At 46.2% G+C, this 22,286-nt stretch overlaps 1 protein-coding gene across 2 annotated transcripts in view; it reads right to left on the reverse strand.

Annotated features, from left to right (window-relative positions):
• The window catches only part of myo1d (myosin 1D), a 111,648-nt gene that overhangs the window by 46,979 nt on the left and 42,383 nt on the right, over window positions 1-22,286 (reverse strand). For both annotated transcript variants that reach the window (XM_029707469.1, XM_029707478.1), the window contains exons 12-16: window positions 9,729-9,799; window positions 8,834-8,908; window positions 8,528-8,660; window positions 7,978-8,144; window positions 5,300-5,507 (exon numbers count right to left, since the gene is read on the reverse strand). In XM_029707469.1, the coding sequence (XP_029563329.1) occupies window positions 5,300-5,507; window positions 7,978-8,144; window positions 8,528-8,660; window positions 8,834-8,908; window positions 9,729-9,799 (654 nt within the window). The remainder of the gene's footprint in view (window positions 1-5,299; window positions 5,508-7,977; window positions 8,145-8,527; window positions 8,661-8,833; window positions 8,909-9,728; window positions 9,800-22,286) is intronic.

Raw genomic sequence — 22,286 nt, forward strand, 5'->3', positions numbered from 1 at the left:
ACAGGTCCACCAGCTGGTCAAATGAGAGGGTGGTCTCTGCAGGCCAACTCCCGACGGACGTCCTCGCGCAGACTGCAGCGGTAATGGTCGATCAGGGCCCTGTTGTTCCATCCCGCGCTGGCAGCCAGGGTCCTAAACTCCAGGGCGAACTCCTGGGCGCTCCTCGTCTCCTGCCTCAGATGGTAGAGGCGCTCACCCGCCACTCTACCCCGGGTGGGTGGTTGAAGACTGCCCGGAAACGGTGGGTAAACTCCTCAAACTGGTCCAACGCCGCATCTCCCTCTCTCCACACGGCGTTGGCCCACTCCAGGGCTGTCCCGGTGAGGCACGAGACGAGGGCGGACACCCTCTCACGGTCCGATGGAGCCAGGTGGGCGGTGGCCAGATAGAGGTCTAACTGCAAGAAGAACCCCTGGCAGTTCGCAGCCCTCCCGTTGTACTCCTGGGGCAAGGAGAGACGGATCCCACTGGATTCAGGCGGGAAAGAGGTGCTCAGGGGAGACCCCGGTTGTGCTGGTGGAGGCGCTGGAAGAACTCCCTGTCTCTCCCAGCGGTCCATTTTCTGGACAACGCGACCCATGGCGGCGCCAAGATGGTGGAGCATAACTGCATGCTCCTGGACGCGCTCCTCCACCTCAATGGCCGGTATACCCTCTCCTGCTGACTCCATAGTTATGGTCGGAGATTCTGTAATGGGTGCGTGTCGGCGGCAAGGAAGTCAGGCGCAGGGAAACGAACTTGGTATAAACGGAGTCGTTTAATAAGTGCTCATTAAACTCCAAAAACCAAAATATAGAAAATAATAATATAAGTGGGTACAAAACTCGTCGCACACTGACACATGACTTGCACATAACATACAATAAACAATCACCGACAAGGACATGAGGGGAAACAGAGGGTTAAATACACAACACGTAATTGATGGGATTGGAACCAGGTGTGAAGGAAGACAAGACAAAACCAATGGAAAATGAAAAATGGATCAGTGATGGCTAGAAGGTCAGTGACGTCGACCACCGAATACCGCCCGAACAAGGAGAGGGAGCGACTTCGGCGGAAGTGGTGACACTATATCACTAACTGAAATGATCATTGAAGAGTTGTTCATATCGCAGAATGTATCTTTACATCCTATTTTCATTTAAACGTGATCATGTGGAAAGGGTATTATCAAATCAAATGTTGTTCATCACATGCTCTGTAAACAACAGTGAAATGCTTACTTACGGGCCTTCCCAACAATGCAGAGAAAGAGAGAAAATGTATAAATAATAGAAAAGTAATTACACGTAATAATAAAAGTAAAAGTAATAATAAATACACAATGAGTAACGATAACCTGGCTATATACACTGTACACAGGGTACCAGTACTGAGCCGATGTGCAGGGGTACGAGGTATTATCTGTTCTGCTGTAACAGTTCTACGAACTTCTATCACATAAAAATACATTGACAAACTTGCATATATTTCTGGCAGATTGCCCATTTGGAGGTAGCTAGGTGTTTTGCAGTCAGCAGTTGTAAATCTATCATAAGTAGTAGAACACTATACACGCCACTGCAATAATGCCTACATCAGACCAATTAGGATCAGGTTACATAGTGCTGAGGCGTGTGGATAGAAGGGGATCAGTTCAGGCCCAGTAGGCAGACAGACAGCGAGCTAGGGCTTACGCTAGGCTAACGCTAAGCTAACGTTAGCCTAGCCTAGCCTACAGTCTCACTGATAAAAACCTCAGCCGCTCAGATACATGTAACGCTTTCAATAGTGATTAATGCCCAGTTCCTTATACACAGGGGACTGACTCTCTGTCATCTCAGCTAAAAGAAAAGCCCCGACAGAAACTGATGTGGATGGCTGGGCTTAAATGTATGAAATATTCATTAAAAAAAAGGGTAGAAGCTCATGAATCATTTATAAAGTCTCTGTATTTGTGTTGGATTGTAGTATTTAATCCCCTTAAGGTTGGTTCAGATTGGGCCTAATCGGCCCTTTCTGAGGATAAGGATCTGACTGCGGGTTGGATGGGGACCTGTGTGCTCAACTGCCCGCACAATCCACACTAGGGAGTGGGCAGTGGAACATATACAGGCCATTGATAGTGGGATGTAGTGCACTCAGTCAGTCAGCGGGGAGGGCAGAGTTGATAGCCGTGACGGTGGATTCAGCGGAGCCAGGCTTCTATCCGCTGGCTTGGGGAGCAGAGGAGAGCCGGAGTGGAACGGCTTAGACGGGGGCTCGGGAGAACGGGGCGGAAACCGAGGAACGACGGAGCGAAAGGTAGCGTGAAATGAGACTGGGAGAGAGTCCCTCTCTCTCTCTCTTCCCTTGCCCTCTTCAGGGGATGAGGGATGCTCACGTAGGGGGCTGTAACGAGGGGATGATGGGGTGGTAAGGAGAAAGGTGCATTGTGTACTCCAGAACCAGGCATGGAGATGGGCACCTCGAACCTAATTCTCGGGTTCTATATATAGGATCCCTCACTTCTTATGTGGAGTGCAGTCACTGACAAGCACTTGTGGTTGTCTGGGGAAGGAGGCTCGTATGGGGGGAGGGGAAGAGCGCTTGAGATACTGGCATGGGTTCTGCCACCCCTGGCATGGTGGGGCCCGTTGGCATAAGGCACATTGGTGTGCCAGCTGCTGATAAGGGGATTGCGTTGCATAGAGGATGAGCTGTGTGTGTAGGGGGCAGGGGACAAATAGACTAAAATAGCAGTTTATTTTGCTTATTTCTGGAGGGTGGTGCATGAGTGTGTGTGTGTGTGTGTGTACCTGCGTAGATGTGAGCAATGTCCATTGACAAAGAACTTCTGTTCTTATTGTCTGGCAGAGCCCCTACACGATTCCTTCCACCCTAAACCTCTCTTTTGTGTGATGTTCGTTTTGGTAGAACGCCGGGAATTCTCTCTGGTGTTTGTACTTGGTTATCAAAGTGACAACATCCTTTGAGGAAGGAAAACAGGAGCACGAGGTGAGCTCGTCTGTTGGGCAGCCCAACCAGGTCCTTGTAGATCAATACAGAGGTCAAACAATCGATCCCAGATTGAAGCCATTTGGTTGGTTTAAGCCTTTGATGTCTGCGGGCAGTTAGATCCCAGCACAGTCCTCCGAGAGAGCTGACTGAATCAAAGTTTAGAACGTGAAGGAATGTACTCCTAGGGATTTGAGTAGCAATAACAGGCTAGGTAAATGTATAGCTGTCAATCTTTATTCTGTCAGAACACCAAACATATAGATGGCTCCCAAAATAGGCGTTCAAATCCCAAACTGGGAAAAGGAAACACGAAATAGAATAGATAGATGCTGAGAAATTGACATTTTGGAGCTCTGTACAGAGAAGGCATTACCTTTAGAGATGCTCAGCTAGATTTAACAGCAAATTGACAGCGCAACATTCTACAAAAAAAAAGCATTTTTCCCCCCATCTATACAGAAGCCTTGTACAGTCCTAGGCTGTCTTAGTGGGTGTGTATGGCACGTGGTATGACACACGTGTAACAGGGTTGGTTATGTTTCCACTTGCCTCTAAAGAAATGTGTATTTAATGTTCAAGCATTCTTATTGGTTGGTTCAACTCTGATGACAATAAGGCGTGTTGTGATTGGCCCCGCTTGCAGCTAGGGGGAGATCGCGAACGTCAGGTCTTCCCAGTATGAAAATGTGATGCAATGGGTAGGTCACGTTCTGAATACTGTTTTATATTTTACAATGTGTACAAGTTTGCTGTGCGTTACTGATTTATACATGTGTGGGTATATGGTACCTGTTAGGGATTGAGGGGCTTTCTGGGATGTGCTTTGGCATATGATTGCTGTAAATAAGTGTGTTAGCTAGCAGACACCGTTGTAATGGTCACATAAGCCCACTGCTAACACAGTTGTCTTCATGCTACAGCTTTTGCCATCGACAGCCATCAATATCGTTAAGCCCTGCACAACTAACGTGCTGTTTCCCATTTAACAACAGGTATTTACACATGTTATATTTTGTATTGTATTTTTGTATTTTGTTCGCCCAGTATGAAAATGTGACGCAAGGGATTTTGCCCTCGACAGCCATCAATATCGTTAAGCCCTGCATAACTAACTAGCCATTTCACATCGCGGAACGAGGAGATCAAAAGGGGGTTGAGTGTAACCGATGTGAAATGGCTAGTTAGTTAGCGGTGGTGCGCGCTAATAGCGTTTCAATCGGTGACGTCACTCGCTTTGAGACCTGAAGTAGTTGTTCCCCTTGCTCTGCAAGGGCCGTGGCTTTTGTGGAGCGATGGGTAACGATGCTTCGTGGGTGTCAGTTGTTGATGTGTGCAGAGGGTCCCTGGTTCAAGCCCAGGTTGGGACGAGGAGAGGGACGGAAGCTATACTGTTACACACGCTATCATCACATCAGAGTTGCTACCGTTCTTACCTGAGGTATATTCTCATGCACAACACAACCGCATAACTTTCTTTACCAACCAATCAACGGAGGAAAGCATATAGAAAATCCAACATCCATTTATGGAGAATTGTCTGTAATAAAGCAATACTGGATTACACTCCGGTCTGTATCAACGTCATAACAACTGTCAATATGATAAAAAGGGTCTCGTACAAAATGGATTTCCCCTATAGCTACAGTACATTAGCTAATGGTTTATATTGATACATGTGGGTTTCAGCATCTCAGGAGCTGTGGTGATATATTCCAACTACGAGAGGGAGTCGCTGATAAAGGTTGAATAGGAGTATAGGGAACACTAGATTCTGTTTTCAGTTTGCTTGTTCTTTTAGTGTGCAGGAGTTGCTAGCGGCTTCCCAGAAGTCTGCAGTGCGGATGTGTGGACCCCTCTTCTCTCCTCCAGATCATTTACTGAGCTAGGTTTGCGTGGGCAGATGAAACCCAGAGAGGAACAGAGAGAAAGCCAACGCTATAATAATATAACATTATTTTAGGCTCTGAAAATATCTCGGCGCCTAGCGGCAATGGCATATCAAGTGCCGAGTCGTTCCAGTCTCGGGAGTTTATTACTCATACGAGAAGGAAGGAGAGTGAATTTAAATGAGGACACAAGAGAATGAGGTCACTGGATTTTAGGTAGCTTTGACCAACAATCAGGCTCCCTGACAATGTGATATTGAATATAAAAGTGTCCGCTATTGAATTTATAGCGTATTTTTGTCTTAAAACGTATTTGTATTCATATATAATAATAAATGTACCTGTAGAGGTAACACCTATACAATGTTTACACTCGACCTAGGGCCTTTGCCATGGAGACCAGGCCAAAGGTCAAATAGATTGACACTGACCTTCTGAAGGAAGAGAACGATTCTCCCAACCATTTCAGTCCTCTGCTCCTCCAGGCAGAAGAGGGTGCGCGGCGTGCGGATGAACACCTTCGTCTTGCCGTACGCCACGTCCTGCTCGAAGCCGCAGCCCTGCAACAGCTTCTTTACCGCCTCTTTTTCCGATGGGAGGTCGTGATTGGGCCACGTGAACTCCGAGATCATCTTGTACCTGAAGGGGTGGAATGGAGGCCGAGGGGAAAGGAGTCCAATATTAGTGGACCACGATCGCAAACCAGAGTGGTTCTGATTGCTCAGTGGTCAGAGCATGGGGTGTACAACGCCATTTATTGGTTTAATTCCTGCATGGGTCATAAACACGGTATACAGTGTGTTAAATGTATGTCACTTTGGACAAAAGCATCAGCTAAATGACTAGGACTTAAATTCCTAATGGTGTTTGCTTCTTATGAAATCTGAATCACATAAAAACTGCCCAGTAAAATACGGAATGATTTGTAACTTTACAGGACACTGTGATAAGGTATTATTTGACTGCCAAGAGAGGTCAGCAGGCCTGACAAAACATGTCCTACATGAGTTATTTCACTGGCATTTTACTGCTAAGGCATGATGTAATACCAAATTATACCAAATTCATCAATGAATGAAATTATAGTTAGAGGAGCGGGATAGTTAGAAGAGAAGTGTGTTATGCAAAATAATCACTGTTAACCATCACAGCTATTACCTAATCTATACTGAACAAAATTATAAAACACAACATGTAAAGTGTTGGTCCCATGTTCCATAAGCTGAAATAAAAGATCCCAGAAATGTTCCAGACGTATAAAAAAAGCTTATTTCTCTCAAATTTGTTGACATCCCTGTTAGTGAGTATTTCTCCTTTGCCAAGATAATCCATCCACCTGACAGGTGTGGTGTATCAAGAAGCTGATTAAACAGCATGATCATTACACAGGTGCACCTTGTGCTGGGGACAATGCCACAGATGTCTCAAGTTGAGGGAGCGTGCAATTGGCACGTTGACTGCAGGAATGTCCACCATAGCTGTTGCCGGAGAAATGAATGTTCATTTCTCTACCATAAGCCGCCTCCAAAGTTGTTTTAGAGAATTTGGCAGTACGCCCAACCAGCCTCACAACTGCAGACCACGTGTAACCACGTTAGCCCAGGACCTCCACATCCGGCTTCTTCACCTGCGGGATCTTCTGAGACCAGCCATCCGGACAGCTGATAAAACTGTATATTTCTGTCTGTAATAAAGCCCTTTGTGGGGAAAACTAATTCTGATTGGCTGGGCCTTGCTCCCAAGTGGGTGAGGCCCTCCCAGGCCTCATGGCTGCGCCCCTGCCCAGTCATTTGTAATACATAGATTTGGGCCTAATTCATTTATTTGAATTGACTTATTTCCTTATATGACTCAGTGTAACTCAGTAAAATCGCTGAAATTGTTTCATGTTGTATTTATATTTTTGTTTAGTATAATTTGACCGAGGAAGGGTAGGGCAGTGGGCGAACGAGACAGCTGTGAATGAATTAGGGAAAGGGATTAACAGTTAGGAGAGTGTGTGTGTTTGTATGTGTGTTTGCATCTGTTTGGGACCATTTGGAGCTTGTGTGTGACAGTGCAGTTTGGACCAAATCCTAATTAAACATTTGGTCAGTCTTGACTGCCAAGAGTCCAAAATAAATCCTATAAAAATCCTCCTTTTGCACACAATATAAACCTGTTTCTGTTTCCCAGATAAAACACTTTTAGAGGAAAGTGTCCGAATGTATTATGTAACATCTCATCTGATGTGAGAGACTTGCTGCCACCTCAGTGACATCACTGCTGTCGCCTAGCACCCAATCTAGCTCTGGAAGGGAGACACAAGGTGATGTGATGATGCAAAGCCCATCCTCCTCTCTCCTCTGCACAGATCTCTATGACTTAGTCCAGTACTGACTGGATTCTGCTGGATCAAACTCAAGCCCAGGCCCGGTTTATTCACGACTTGGTGTTAGTAGGAGAACTGTTGTACATAAAATAATATCATAGTATCATGGTAGAGAAAAATGGTTGGGAATGTTCAGTCTATACTGGTGAATGGATTGAAAACAGAGGCAGGACCTATACAACTCATCACAGAGCTTGTTTTCCCCACTGAATTGCAGTGTGTCGACTGAATTCGATGAAAAGGAAATTCATTAAATACATCCACTCTGTTACAAGGCTGTTCCTAGTCAAAGGCACAGGAACATTGTGTTGGTGGGGAAGTATCAAATCAATTGTCTGGGACATTGGCTAAACAACACCTTATTACCGGACAGCAGGAAGTAACAAGATAAGGATGAGGTAGGTAGGGAGGATGACGTGGCCCCTATGCAGGGGTGGGCATCTTGTTCAGGCTCTTGTTCCAGCCCAGTTATAACACAGGTCCCGTAAGAACATCTTGTAATTTAATCACACATATCATCATGTATTTTTTGCACTTCGCACAATGCTTTAGCACTATGAAAATGTCGCTCTGACAGTAAGAGTGCTGATCTAGGATCAGGATCACAACTTTTAGATCATAATGAATAAGATTACATGGACAGGAGAGACTTGATCCTAAATCAGCACTACTCTGAGAAGCTTTTTGAATCCGGCCCTGATTCTACTTCTACCCGGGAGACGAGGTGGAAGCTCGTACCTCTGGAGGAAGCGGGGGTACTCCTGGCGGTTGGCGAATCCGGCGCGGCGCACACGGACGTTCTCCAGTAGGCCTAGGTACTCGACCTGGTGGCGACAACGCTCGTGCTCGAACAGCAGGGGCGACTTGACGTCGTTGGGCTTGATGCAGCGCACGTAGTATGGCTCCTACAGACACACACCACAGTAAGGGGACACATCATTGGCTACTATGGGGTTCGTCAGAAAGTGGCACAGAACACTGACAACAAGTCAATAGTGTAACATGGCTTTACCTCCTGGTCTCCTATCTATCATCTACACTGATGTGGAAGAACGGGAAACGGGAAAGATAATTCCTATAGGATACCCAACATGTTTTTTCACCTATCCTGTGAGTTCACATTTGTGTAATTTTGGAGGAGAGGAGCTGAGGAAAGAAAACCATTTTAGACATTGAAATACACACGCGCACGCGCACACGCACACACCAGCCAAGTCAGTAGTACAAACAGAAAATTGGAAGTTGTTGGCCAATGAAATAGTTGCCCGGCGATGGCCGCGCCCCTCACCTTGCAAGCCAGGTTCTCCACCAATGCGATCATGGAGTTCTTAAAGAGGGTGGCGGCCGTTAGGGGTCGTTTGGTGACCTCAGTGATCCTCAGCTTGCCCTCCGGCCACATCACCTTCAGCACTGGGTTGGAGCTACGGAGAGAGAGGAAGAGAGATAGAGGAGGAGAGGAACAGAGAGAGGAGAAGATTGTTTATCGGTTCATCATTGTAGGTGCTGTTGTTCTGTTTTTTAAAGGCTACTGCGGTGTCATGTGAGGGGAATAGGGGGAGAGGAGAGGGGATAGCAGGTGTGTGTTAATTCTCACCTGTTGTACAGTAGCCTTTTGAAGTCCTGGAAGAGTGTGTCCTTGTTCTTGTCGATGAAGCCAACCACAGAGTACCTGTGTAAATACAAAAGTGCACACACACACACACACACACACACACACACACACACACACACACACACACACACACACACACACACACACACACACACACACACACACACACACACACACACACACACACACACACACACACACACCTTGATCATCTTTTTCTGACACTAAGACCGTCTTAAAACTTGCATCCCCGAAGACGGTGCTTACAAATGACAACAGCGTCTCCTAAACCCTACTCAGAAACGATTAAAATGGATGAGTCACAGAATAATTACAGAACAAATCCACTGTTTCCAGTCTGAGACAGTGGAAGAGTAGGAGCCATCTGTGGTACTCAGTAAGACCCAGGGGAAACTGGCCCATTACACCCCTTACTCTACAGTATCAGCCTGCATCTCAAATAGCACCCTATTCCATATATAGTGCACTCCTTTTGGCCAGAGCCCATTGACCAGAGACCTACAGTATGGGCCCTGGTCAAAGGTAGTGCACTATCTAGAGAAAATTTGGGATGCAACGAGTCTCAAGTTTGAGTGCTCCCTGAACCAATTAGGCTACGCTGCAGGAGGCAGAGTCCATGGTTATTATAATGGTCTCATCTTTAAAGCCATATAATATGTTAACTATGGGGAGTTAGCTAGAGCTGCTGGGCTGGACAGGCACTGAGGATGGCTGGCACACTGTAGCATACAGAGCTTGTGATTTGGTTGATAATCTCACGCCGTTGTACTGATTAGGGTATTAAGAGAACATAGTGAAGTGCAATGAACTCACTACTAGTGGTTCCATACAGTACACCACAGCAATGGTTACTTACACGACATTCCCTGCATAGTGCCGGACACGGAAATCTCTGTCAAACTCCAAACTCTTGTCTGTCGGGGAGAGCTGAGGATGGAGAGAGATAAATAAAGAGAGAGAGACAGAGAAAGAGGGAGAAATTGAGTAACACAAACCGGGGGAAGTGGGAACTAGTGACCTAATAGCTCCCATGCAGAGGAGCCAAAAAGATGGGGCAATTTACTCTGTAATATCAAGGATATCTGTTTTCATATGTGCTGTGCTCAGTTTTTCTTTACTGGAAAGTTGCCTCCCCAGATATAACATAGTGTACACCATTAGAGAGGGACAGAAGCAGCATCCCCAGATGAGAGAGAGAGGAAATCTGTGCACATGAAATATGAATGAGCTATGTGTGGTGCCGCAGGAACTGATGTGGATGGCTGTATGTAGGCCAGTGGTGCCGCAGGAACTCATGTGGATGGCTGTATGTAGGCCAGTGGTGCCACAGGACCTCATGTGGATGGCTGTATGTAGGCCAGTGGTGCTGCAGGAACTCATGTGGATGGCTGTATGTAGGCCAGTGGTGCTGCAGGAACTCATGTGGATGGCTGTATGTAGGCCAGTGGTGCCGCAGGAACTCATGTGGATGGCTGTATGTAGGCCAGTGGTGCTGCAGGAACTCATGTGGATGGCTGTATGTAGGCCAGTGGTACTGCAGGAACTCATGTGGATGGCTGTATGTAGGCCAGTGGTGCTGCAGGAACTCATGTGGATGGCTGTATGTAGGCCAGTGGTGCTGCAGGAACTCATGTGGATGGCTGTATGTAGGCCAGTGGTGGAGTGCAGTGAGGAGAGAAACGTAGCGTGACAGGAAATGCAGAGAGGTCTGCCGCAGTCCTCTGCAAACTCTGTAATGAGCTTGTGTGTGTATACCTGACTGTATGTGTGTGCGTACCTGTTTGTGTGTGTCTATATATACACATCCATCCATCCATGTTTATACATCTGTGTGTTGATGTGTGTGACTGCGTCAGTGGTATATTGGTGTGCTACTGTAGAGTAACTAGTGTGTTTGGTGACGGGGAGAGGACGCCCTAGACAGCCCTGTGGCATGGTGGGAGTAGCATTATACAGTGGGTTTCATAAGTATTCACCCCCCTTGGATTATTTCACATTTTTATTGTTACAAAGTGGGATTAAAATTGATTTAAAATGGATTTCATTTTTATCAACGATCTACACAAAATACTCTCATATTGAAAAATCTAACACTAATATACCTTGATTAGATAAGTGTTTAACCCTCTGAGTCAATACATATTAGGAACAGCTTTGGCAGCGATTAAAGCTGGGAGTCTTCTTGGGTGAGTCTCTAAGCTTTGCACAACTGGATTGTGAAATATTTTACCATTATTATTTTCTAAATTCTTCAAGCTCTGTCAAAGTGCTGGGGATCCTAGCTAAACAGCCATTTTCAAGTCTTGCCATAGATTTTCAAGCAGATTTAATTCAAAACTGTAACTTGGCCACTCAGGAACATTCACTGTCTTCTTAGTAAGCAACTAGTGTAGATTGGCCTTTTGTTGGAGGCTTTTGTCCTGCTGAAAGGTGAATTCCTCTCCCTCTCCCATATCTTTGTTGTGTCTGGGTGGTTTAATACATCATCCACAGCATAACTATTAACGTGACCATGCTTATAGAGATATTCAATGTCTGATTTGTTATTGTTACCCATCTACCAATCACTGCCCTTCTTCATGAGGCTTTCGAAAAGCTCCCAGGTCTTTGTAGTTGAATCTGTGATTGAATTCAATACTTGACTGAGGGACCTTATATATGTTGTATGTATGGAGGACAGAGGAAGGAGTAGTCATTCAAAAATAATATCAACCCCTATATAACATATCTCACACAGAGAGAGAGAGTGTCCCTGAGTCATCGAGTGGAGAGAGAATAGAGAGCCTGAGAGAGGGAGAGAGGGAGAGAAAAGCATTTAGTCCCATTAAAACACAAGGCAGAAATGATTTGCACACAGCAATAGATTAGAGAACCTCCAATAAGCTATTGGGACAGACACTGCTATATAAAACAGGGACAGCCAGGATGTTTGGAGGAACAGAGAGAGAATAGAGAGCCTGAGTGCCTGAATCATCGAGCGGAGAGAGAATAGAGATCCTGAGTCATCGAGCGGAGAGAGAATAGAGAGCCTGAGTCATCGAGCGGAGAGAGAATAGAGAGCCTGAGTCATCGAGCAGAGAGAGAATAGAGATCCTGAGTCATCGAGCAGAGAGAGAATAGAGATCCTGAGTCATCGAGCGGAGAGAGAATAGAGATCCTGAGTCATCGAGCGGAGAGAGAATAGAGAGCCTGAGTCACCGAGCGGAGAGAGAATAGAGATCCTGAGTCATCGAGCGGAGAGAGAATAGAGAGCCTGAGTCACCGAGCGGAGAGAGAATAGAGAGCCTGAGTCATCGAGCGGAGAGAGAATAGAGAGCCTGAGTTATCGAGCAGAGAGAGAATAGAGAGCCTGAGTCATCGAGCAGAGAGAGAATAGAGAGCCTGAGTCATCGAGCAGAGAGAGAAAAAAGAGCCTGAGTCATCGAGCAGAGAGAGAATAGAGAGCCTGAGTCATCGAGCAGAGAGAGAATAGAGAGCCTGAGTCATCGAGCAGAGAGAGAATAGAGAGCCTGAGTCACCGAGCGGAGAGAGAATAGAGATCCTGAGTCACCGAGCGGAGAGAGAATAGAGAGCCTGAGTCACCGAGCGGAGAGAGAATAGAGAGCCTGAGTCACCGAGCGGAGAGAGAATAGAGAGCCTGAGTGCCTGAGTCAACGAGTGGAGAGAGAATAGAGAGCCTGAGTCACCGAGCGGAGAGAGAATAGAGAGCCTGAGTCACCGAGCGGAGAGAGAATAGAGAGCCTGAGTCACCGAGCGGAGAGAGAATAGAGAGCCTGAGTCATCGAGCGGAGAGAAAATAGAGAGCCTGAGTCATCGAGCGGAGAGAAAATAGAGAGCCTGAGTCATCGAGCGGAGAGAGAATAGAGAGCCTGAGTCATCGAGCGGAGAGAGAATAGAGAGCCTGAGTCATCGAGCGGAGAGAGAATAGAGAGCCTGAGTCATCGAGCAGAGAGAGAATAGAGAGCCTGAGTCATCGAGCGGAGAGAGAATAGAGAGCCTGAGTTATCGAGCGGAGAGAGTATAGAGAGCCTGAGTTATCGAGCGGAGAGAGAATAGAGAGCCTGAGTTATCGAGCGGAGAGAGTATAGAGTGCCCGAGTCATCGAGCAGAGAGAGTATAGAGAGCCTGAGTGCCCGAGTCATCGAGCGGAGAGCTCACACACACCAAAGGAAGAAGAGAAAGTCCCTGCAGATGGGAGTGAGGATGTTATTAACGAGAGAACAACTCACAGGCAGCAAACTGTGGAGTATACACATCTCTGTGTGACCGCATTCAAATTCCTATTCAAAGCGTTGAAAATGTAACATATTATCCATAGCAGAAATACTTCAGTGGAGCTGTGATAGGGAATTGATCCATGAAGGGCCCCGTGCTCTATACAGGCCAGTACCGCCAGCCAGCCAACCTGGCAGCTGGACATACAGCCATCTAGCCAGACAGACAGACGGAGGTTGCTGGAAGCCACCTTGTCCTCATCTATCACAATAAGTCCCCCTCCACGCACACTGCCAGCTATACTATTACCACCTCTCTCTCTCTCTCTCTCTCTGTGTCTCTCTCTGTGTCTGTCACTCTTTATCCAGCCTAACGCCTACTGTATATCAGATGAGAAAGAGGGGGGGATACCGTGCAAGGGAGATACAACAGAAGGTTTAGAGAGAGGTAGAAAATAAAGAGAGAGGGGGACAAAACGATGGACAGTAAAGGGGGTGAGAAAAGGACAGAGATACGCGAGGTGGAACAAAGAGGGTATGAGGGGAGACAGAGCGAGAAAGAAATAAGCCTGAAGCGAGAGGGGATATAGCAGAACACCTTCAAATGACTGGAACAGAAAGGAGAGAGAAGACGGAGGTAGTGTTATGAGCAGGGGGGGGGATATTGGGTTCTTTACAGGTAGATATAGGACACATAGAACATTTAACACATCAGGTGGATCCAAAACAGGTTCTGAACAAGTATATTGTGCCTATTTACACAGTCATGTGTACACAGACTGTAATCATTGGCATAAGTTCCCTTGCCTTTTGCGTCTTTTAGTTCCACATTCATTCCTTGGAGAACGACGCTGCAACTGTACACAAAAACACCGAACGTTCTCGGATTGAAACAGTACGTGAGCATGTAGGCCATTCATATCTGTACAACTCAGAGAAACTGGCCTCATGCATTTGTAATCACAATAAGGCGATAGCCTGGTGTGTAAATGGATGAACAGCTTTATGGCAGAGACCCCTTCTGATCACCCCAACACCTGCTGTCCCTCGTCCTCCTGCCCAAATCTCGCCCTCCCTCCAGCATCTCTCCTCTCCTCTGCCACCTCCACCGCCATCCTGTTCACCACCTGTGCCTCACTCCCCCGCCCGCTGACTAAGCTGGCACCTGTCGGGTAAACACGCCAGGCGGGCCGACTGACTGGCTCCAAACCGGTCAATCACTCACCACAGGAGCCAATCAGGACACAGGGAGATGGACGGTGCGGTTTCACGCCCACTGCACTCGCTGCAGCTGTCATGGTATTTACTCTCTCACTACATAACCTCCCTAGACTGCAGATGATTACTTTATAAAAACAGAAACAGACATACACTGACTATACCAAACATTAGGAACACCTTTCCAATATTGAGTAGCAATACCATTTTGCCCTCAGAACAGCCTCAATTCGTCAGGACATGGACTCTATAAGGTGTTGAAAGCGTTCCACAGGGATGCTGGCCCATGTTGACTCCAATGCTTCCCAAGGTTGTGTCAAGTTGGCTGGATGTCCTTTAGGTGGTGGACCATTATTGATACACACGGGAAACTGTTGAGCGTGAAAAACCCAGCAGCGTTGCGATTCTTGACACAAGCCGATGCAACTGGCACCTACTACCATACCCTGTTCAAAGGCACTTCAATCTTCTATCTTGACCATTCACCCTCTGAATGGCACACGTACACAATCCATGTCTCAATTCTCTCAAGGCTTAAAAATCCATCTTTATGATTGAAGTGGATTTAACAAGTGACATCAATAAGGGATCATAGCTTTCACCTGGATTCACCTGGTCAGTCTATGTCATGGAAAGAGCAGGTGTTCTTAATGTTTTGGACCCTCAGTGGATAAACTAGGCACCCACTTCTAGGACTAGTTCAAACGTGATATCAAGAGTTTGATGCATTGAGAGGTAAAAAGACATTGCGTTGGACCCGGAGAACTTGCGAGGCTTTCTCCCAGACGTGAATGAGAGGCTCTAGACATCCTTCCTTCCTGCCTCTCCAGTGCTTGTGTTGTAAACACACTAGAGCCCATGAACAGCAGGACCATGCTATTAGCATCACATGGTGTATGCTAGGGTAATCACTTAACGACGGCCTGCCGCTGCCTCTGCATGCATTCGCAAGCATACGCGCACGCACACGCACACACACAGACACCATCCTATGCTGCATCTGAACAGAGACGGCAAAGAGCAGTGAAATGCTTACTTACGGCCCTTCCCAACAATGCAGAGAGAAACATAGAAAAATAATAAATACACAATGAGTAAAGATAACTTGGCTATATGCACAGGGTATCAGTACTGAGTCAATGTGCAGGGGTACGAGGTAATAACTTGGCTATATACACAGGGTATCAGTACTGAGTCAATGTGCAGGGGTACGAGGTAATAACTTGGCTATATGCACAGGGTATCAGTACTGAGTCAATGTGCAGGGGTACGAGGTAATAACTTGGCTATATGCACAGGGTATCAGTACTGAGTCAATGTGCAGGGGTACGAGGTAATAACTTGGCTATATGCACAGGGTATCAGTACTGAGTCAATGTGCAGGGGTACGAGGTAATAACTTGGCTATATACACAGGGTATCAGTACTGAGTCAATGTGCAGGGGTACGAGGTAATAACTTGGCTATATACACAGGGTATCAGTACTGAGTCAATGTGCAGGGGTACGAGGTAATAACTTGGCTATATACACAGGGTACCAGTACTGAGTCAATGTGCAGGGGTACGAGGTAATAACTTGGCTATATACACAGGGTATCAGTACTGAGTCAATGTGCAGGGGTACGAGGTAATAACTTGGCTATATACACAGGGTATCAGTACTGAGTCAATGTGCAGGGGTACGAGGTAATAACTTGGCTATATACACAGGGTATCAGTACTGAGTCAATGTGCAGGGGTACGAGGTAATAACTTGGCTATATACACAGGGTATCAGTACTGAGTCAATGTGCAGGGGTACGAGGTAATAACTTGGCTATATACACAGGGTATCAGTACTGAGTCAATGTGCAGGGGTACGAGGTAATAACTTGGCTATATACACAGGGTATCAGTACTGAGTCAATGTGCAGGGGTACGAGGTAATTGAGGTAGGTATGTACATATAGGTAGGGGTAAAGTAACTAGGCAACATAATAGACAATAAGCAGTAGCAGCAACGTATGTGATGAGTCAAAATAGTTAGCACGAAATGGGGTCAAATGCAGATAGTAGGGTAGCTACTTTTTTAACTATTTAGCCGTCTTATGGCAGAAGCTGTTCAAGGTCCTGTTGGTTCCAGACTTCGGCAAGCGGCATCGGTACAGCTTGCCGTGTGGTAGCTGAGAGAACAGTCTATGACGTGGGTGGTTTGAGACTGACAATTTTTAGGGCCTCTAACACCACCAGTTGCCATACCAAGCGGTGATGTAGCCAGTGAAGATACTCTCAATGGTGCAGCTGTATAACTTTTTGAGGATCTGAGGTCCCATGCCAAATCTTTTCATCCTCATGATAGGGGAAGAGGTGTTGTCGTGCGACTGTGTTGGGGTGTGTGGACCATTCCTTAGTGATGTAGAAAAGTAGCCCCTAAAAGAATGAATTCCTAGCATATATAAAAGACATGTTATTACAGGGGTACGACCTCACAAAGTACACAAGAGAAGGCGGAGAGCAAATTGGGAGATTCGAAATATGAGTATGGTATCAACGAGTCTGGCTGACACCTAACTTCAAGCCCTCGTTACTTAGTCTGGACAGGCTATTTTGACGTTGTCGGCACGATGTGTTCATAATCAAGGGGCAGTGCTTTTTTACTGATTGGGTCTCCTCTGTGTCTTTCTCACTTAAACACCCACATGGACAGCCACACACAGCCCCCAGAGCGCCGCCCCCTTCCAATACAACTGTTGGAATTATTTCAACCCCCTTCTTCGCGAATACTGCACTAACAACAGACTCCTGTCCAGACCAGCGTGTCACAGCTGTCCCTCGCTGTGTACCACATCAGCCAAGCTAAGTATCGACATCAGCTAGTACGAGGAGAAGAAGGGAAGCGTTTCCCAAAACTTTATATAGCTAGAACAACTGCAGTCCGTTTAAAACGTCTTCAAAGTTCTATTATACAGTTGTCAGTAAGTAACCACTCCTGGCACACCACGAAGAGGAAGTAACCACTCCTGGCACACCACAAAGAGGAAGTAACCACTCCTGGCACACCACAAAGAGGAAGTAACCACTCCTGGCACACCACAAAGAGGAAGTAACCACTCCTGGCACACCACAAAGAGGAAGTAACCACTCCTGGCACACCACAAAGAGGAAGTAACCACTCCTGGCACACCACAAAGAGGAAGTAACCACTCCTGGCACACCACAAAGAGGAAGTAACCACTCCTGGCACACCACGAAGAGGAAGTAACCACTCCTGGCACACCACGAAGAGGAAGTAACCACTCCTGGCACACCACAAAGAGGAAGTAACCACTCCTGGCACAACACAAAGAGGAAGTAACCACTCCTGGCACACCACAAAGAGGAAGTAACCACTCCTGGCACACCACAAAGAGGAAGTAACTACTCCTGGCACACCACAAAGAGGAAGTGACCACTCCTGGCATACCACGAAGAGGAAGTAACCACTCCTGGCACACCACAAAGAGGAAGTAACCACTCCTGGCACACCACGAAGAGGAAGTAACCACTCCTGGCACACCACGAAGAGGAAGTAACCACTCCTGGCACACCACAAAGAGGGACGCCGTGATCACACTACAGAGGCAAAAAAAAATCCACCTAAACGTCCTGGCCCATCATAGTCCCATTATATCAATTACATCCTGTAGTTTTATCTAAGCGAGAGGTCTGTGTTAACAACAAACCAGCTCCAACCAGCCCTTGATTCATACATAAACAGCCCTGACAAGACTGAAAACCAATAACAGGGATATTTAAAAAGGGATATTTTCATTAGACAACATAACAAGTCTCTAGGTCTGGAAGAGCTTTAAAAGCCAAAATACGCCTGAAGACTCCGCCACTGATCAAGACGCTTCTTCGTTTCCACTTTCTCTCTGATCTGGAGTGTGAGGTCTTTGCCAAGGGGTATAACAGTGTGTGTGTGTCAGAGTGTTTACGGGGTGACAGTCAGCCAGGAGAACAGAGAGAAGCTTGGTGTCTAGCAGCTCTAGGTCTTCTTCAGAAAAAAAATAGGGTGACAACATTAGTGCTGACAGACAGTGCAGATCTTATAACAGGCTAATCCACTATTATAGCACTGCTTCTCTCGCTCTCTCCCTCTTTCTTACACCCCCCTCACATCCATCGCTCCCTCACTCGATTGCCTTTCTCTGCTCCCTCTCTGTCTCCCTCATCTTTCTACACATCCCCCACTGCCTGTCACACATCCCTCCCCCCACTGTCTCTGTCACACATCCCTCCCCCCACTGTCTCTGTCACACATCCCTCCCCCCACTGTCTCTGTCACACATCCCTCCCCCCACTGTCTCTGTCACACATCCCTCCCCCCACTGTCTCTGTCACACATCCCCCCCCCCACTGTCTCTGTCACACATCCCTCCCCCCACTGTCTCTGTCACACATCCCTCCCCCCACTGTCTCTGTCACACATCCCTCCCCCCCCTGTCTCTGTCACACATCCCTCCCCCCACTGTCTCTGTCACACATCCCTCCCCCCACTGTCTCTGTCACACATCCCTCCCCCCACTGTCTCTGTCACACATCCCTCCCCCCACTGTCTCTGTCACACATCCCCCCACTGTCTCTGTCACACATCCCCCCACTGTCTCTGTCACACATCCCCCCACTATCTCTGTCACACATCCCCCCACTGTCTCTGTCACACATCCCCCCACTACCTCTGTCACACATCCCCCCACTACCTCTGTCACACATCCCCCCACTCCCTCTGTCACACATCACAATTTTCACACTCACTTGAGAAGATCTCCAACAAAAACTGCAATGTTAAAAAACTGCCCGCGGTCTTTCAAGTCTGCAGAGTCTGTGCCCACTGAACCTGTCAGCCGTGAACATGTCTAAACTTTTCGAGCAGAGATGCTTGTAGAGTATGGGATGTGAAGAGTGAACCTAAAAATGTATCCCTCCAATGCACCAGGGATGAGCCTTAGAGCATTTTCACGTATGCTTTTGCAATAAATGCCACTTTTAAAAGTAGCCTTAGAGTTTTTTTTCCCCCTCCTGATAACAATTAGAGTCAAGCATTTTTACTATGTCTACCCAGATCGTGGCTGATAGCATAACTACTCTACGGAAAAAGACATCCACATGCACACAATAATGTAACATTCTTAACAACCTTTCTCTCCCATTCTCTGCTTTTTTTTTATTGTTTCATGTATGTAGTTCTGTCCTTGAGCTGTTCTTGTCTATTGATGTTCTGTATTCTGTGATGTTTCCTGTTTTGTGTGGACCCCAGGAAGAGTAGCTGCTGCTTTTGCAACAGCTAATGGGGATCCTAATAAAATAGTAAATCTTCTCCACTGGAGTCTATGGGGACCGTGTACTCTAGCACACACCAAATAAAACAAAATGTTATTTGTCACATGCGCCGAATACAACAGGTGCAGACCTAACAGTGAAATGCTTACTGATAAGCCCCTAACCAACAACGCAGTTTAAAAAATACAAATAAGAATAAGAAATAGAAGGAACAAGTAATTAAAGAGCAGCAGTAAAATAACAATAGTGAGACTATCCACAGGGAGTACCGGTACAGAGTCAATGTGCGGGGGCACCGGTTAGTCAAGGTAATTGAGGTAATATGTACAGTTGAAGTCGGAAGTTTACATACACCTTAGCCAAATACATTTAAACTCAGTTTTTCACAATTCCTGACATTTAATGCTAGACAAATTCTCTGTCTTAGGTTAGTTAAGATCACCACTTTATTTTAAGAATGCGAAATGTCAGAATAATAGTAGAGAGAATGATTTATTTCAGCTTTTATTTCTTTCATCACATTCCCAGTGGGTCAGAAGTTTACATACACTCAAATAGTATTTGGTAGCATTGCCTTTAAATTGTTTAACTTGGGTCAAACGTTTCGGGTAGCCTTCCACAAGCTAACCACAATAAATTTTGGCCCATTCCTCCTGACAGAGCTGGTGTAACTGAGTCAGGTTTGTAGGCCTCCTTGCTCGCACACGCTTTTCAGTTCTGCCCACAAATCTTCTATAGGATTGAGGTCAGGGCATTGTGCTGGCCACTCCAATACCTTGACTTTGTTGTCCTTAAGCCATTTTGCCACAACTTTGGAAGTATGCTTGGGGTCATTGTCCATTTGGAAGACCCATTTGCAACCAAGCCTTAACTTCCTGACAGATGTCTTGAGATATTGCTTCAATATATCTATATAATTTTCCTTCCTCAGGATGCCATCTATTTTGTGAAGTGCACCAGTCCCTCCTGCAGCAAAGCACTCCCACAACATGATGCTGCCACCCCCATAATTCACGGTTGGGTTGGTGTTCTTCGGCTTGCAAGCCTCCCCCTTTTTCCTCCAAACATAATGATGGACATTATGGCCAAACAGTTCAAATTTTGTTTCATTAGACCAGAGGACATTTCTCCAAAAAGTACGATATTTGTCCCCATGTGCAGTTGCAAACCGTAGTCTGGGTTATTTATGGCGGTTTTGGAGCAGTGGCTTCTTCCTTGCCGAGTTGCCTTTCAGGTTCAGGTTATGTCGATATAGGACTCGTTTTACTGTGGATATAGATACTTTTGTACCTGTTTCCTCCAGCATCTTCACACGGTCCTTTGCTGTTGTTCTGGGATTGATTTGCACTTTTCGCACCAAAGTACGTTCATCTCTAGGAGACAGAACACATTTCCTTCCTGAGCGGTATGATGGCTGCGTGGTCCCATGGTGTTTATACTTGCGTACTATTGTTTGTACAGATGAACGTGGTACCTTCAGGTGTTTGGAAATTGCTCCCAAGGATGAACCAGACTTGTGGAGGTCTACAATTTTTTTCTGAGGTCTTGGCTGATTTCTTTTGATTTTCCCATGATGTCAAGCAAAGAGGCACTGAGTTTGATGGTAGGCCTTGAAATACATCCACAGATACACCTCCAATTGACTCAAATGATGTCAATTAGCCTATCAGAAGCTTCTAAAGCCATAACATAATTTTCTGGAATTTTCCAAGATGTTTAAAGGCACAGTCAACTTAGTGTATGTTAACTTCTGACCCACTGGAATTGTGATACAGTGAATTATAAGTGAAATAATCTGTCTGTAAACAATTGTTGGAAAAATTACTTGTGTCATGCACAAAGTAGATGTCCTAACCAACTTGCCAAAAAGCTTGTTAACAAGAAATTTGTGGGGTGGCTGAAAAACAAGTTTTAATGACTCCAACCTAAGTGTATGTAAACTTCCGACTTCAACTGTACATGTAGGTAGAGTTATTAAAGTGACTATGCATAGATAATAACAGAGAGTAGCAGCGGTGTAAAAGGGGGGGGGGGGGGGGCAATGTATCTCGATTATGCATGGGAATACTTTGGAACAGATTTCCAGCTGATTTGCTGGTGTTTTTACAGTCTTTTATGTCAAACAAGAAAACGTTGTGGGGCAAATAAAATCAACTGGCTGCCAATTGGGGAACCCTGTCATAGAGAAACAGCTAAGGTGATGACACATAACGCAGTCTAGGAAGTTGAGGTTAAAACAACCTGGTTGTTAGTGATACGTCCTCTATCTTTACCTTGTGCCTCCCCTCCACCTGTTCCTCTTGTTATGATTCTGTCTCTTCCATTCTCTTCTCCTTCTCTCCCTCCCTCCCTCCCTCCCTCCCTCTAACACCCATGCCAGTGCAGCAAGACACCAACTCCATTGACTCCCATTGGCTGCCAGTGACATCACTGGGGGCAGAGTGTTGAGTCAGATAGAGAAACGAGTGCTGGGCTGACGCTTGTCTCCCTCTTGTGGTCCACTGAGTGAAATACTACCCTGTAAAATGCAGCCTTCTGAGCCACTGGGGAACAGATGTGCAGGTCAATTAGTTTATCTTAGTCTGGTGGTGTACAATGACTTTAATGCCAATTAGACTTTAAACAGGATTTGATGGAGCTGATAATTGAAACTTACCAAATTATACAGTATATGTCTCAT

The sequence above is a fragment of the Salmo trutta genome, chromosome 2 (genome assembly GCF_901001165.1).
Source record: "Salmo trutta chromosome 2, fSalTru1.1, whole genome shotgun sequence".
In the NCBI taxonomy this organism is placed as follows: Eukaryota; Metazoa; Chordata; class Actinopteri; order Salmoniformes; family Salmonidae; genus Salmo; species Salmo trutta.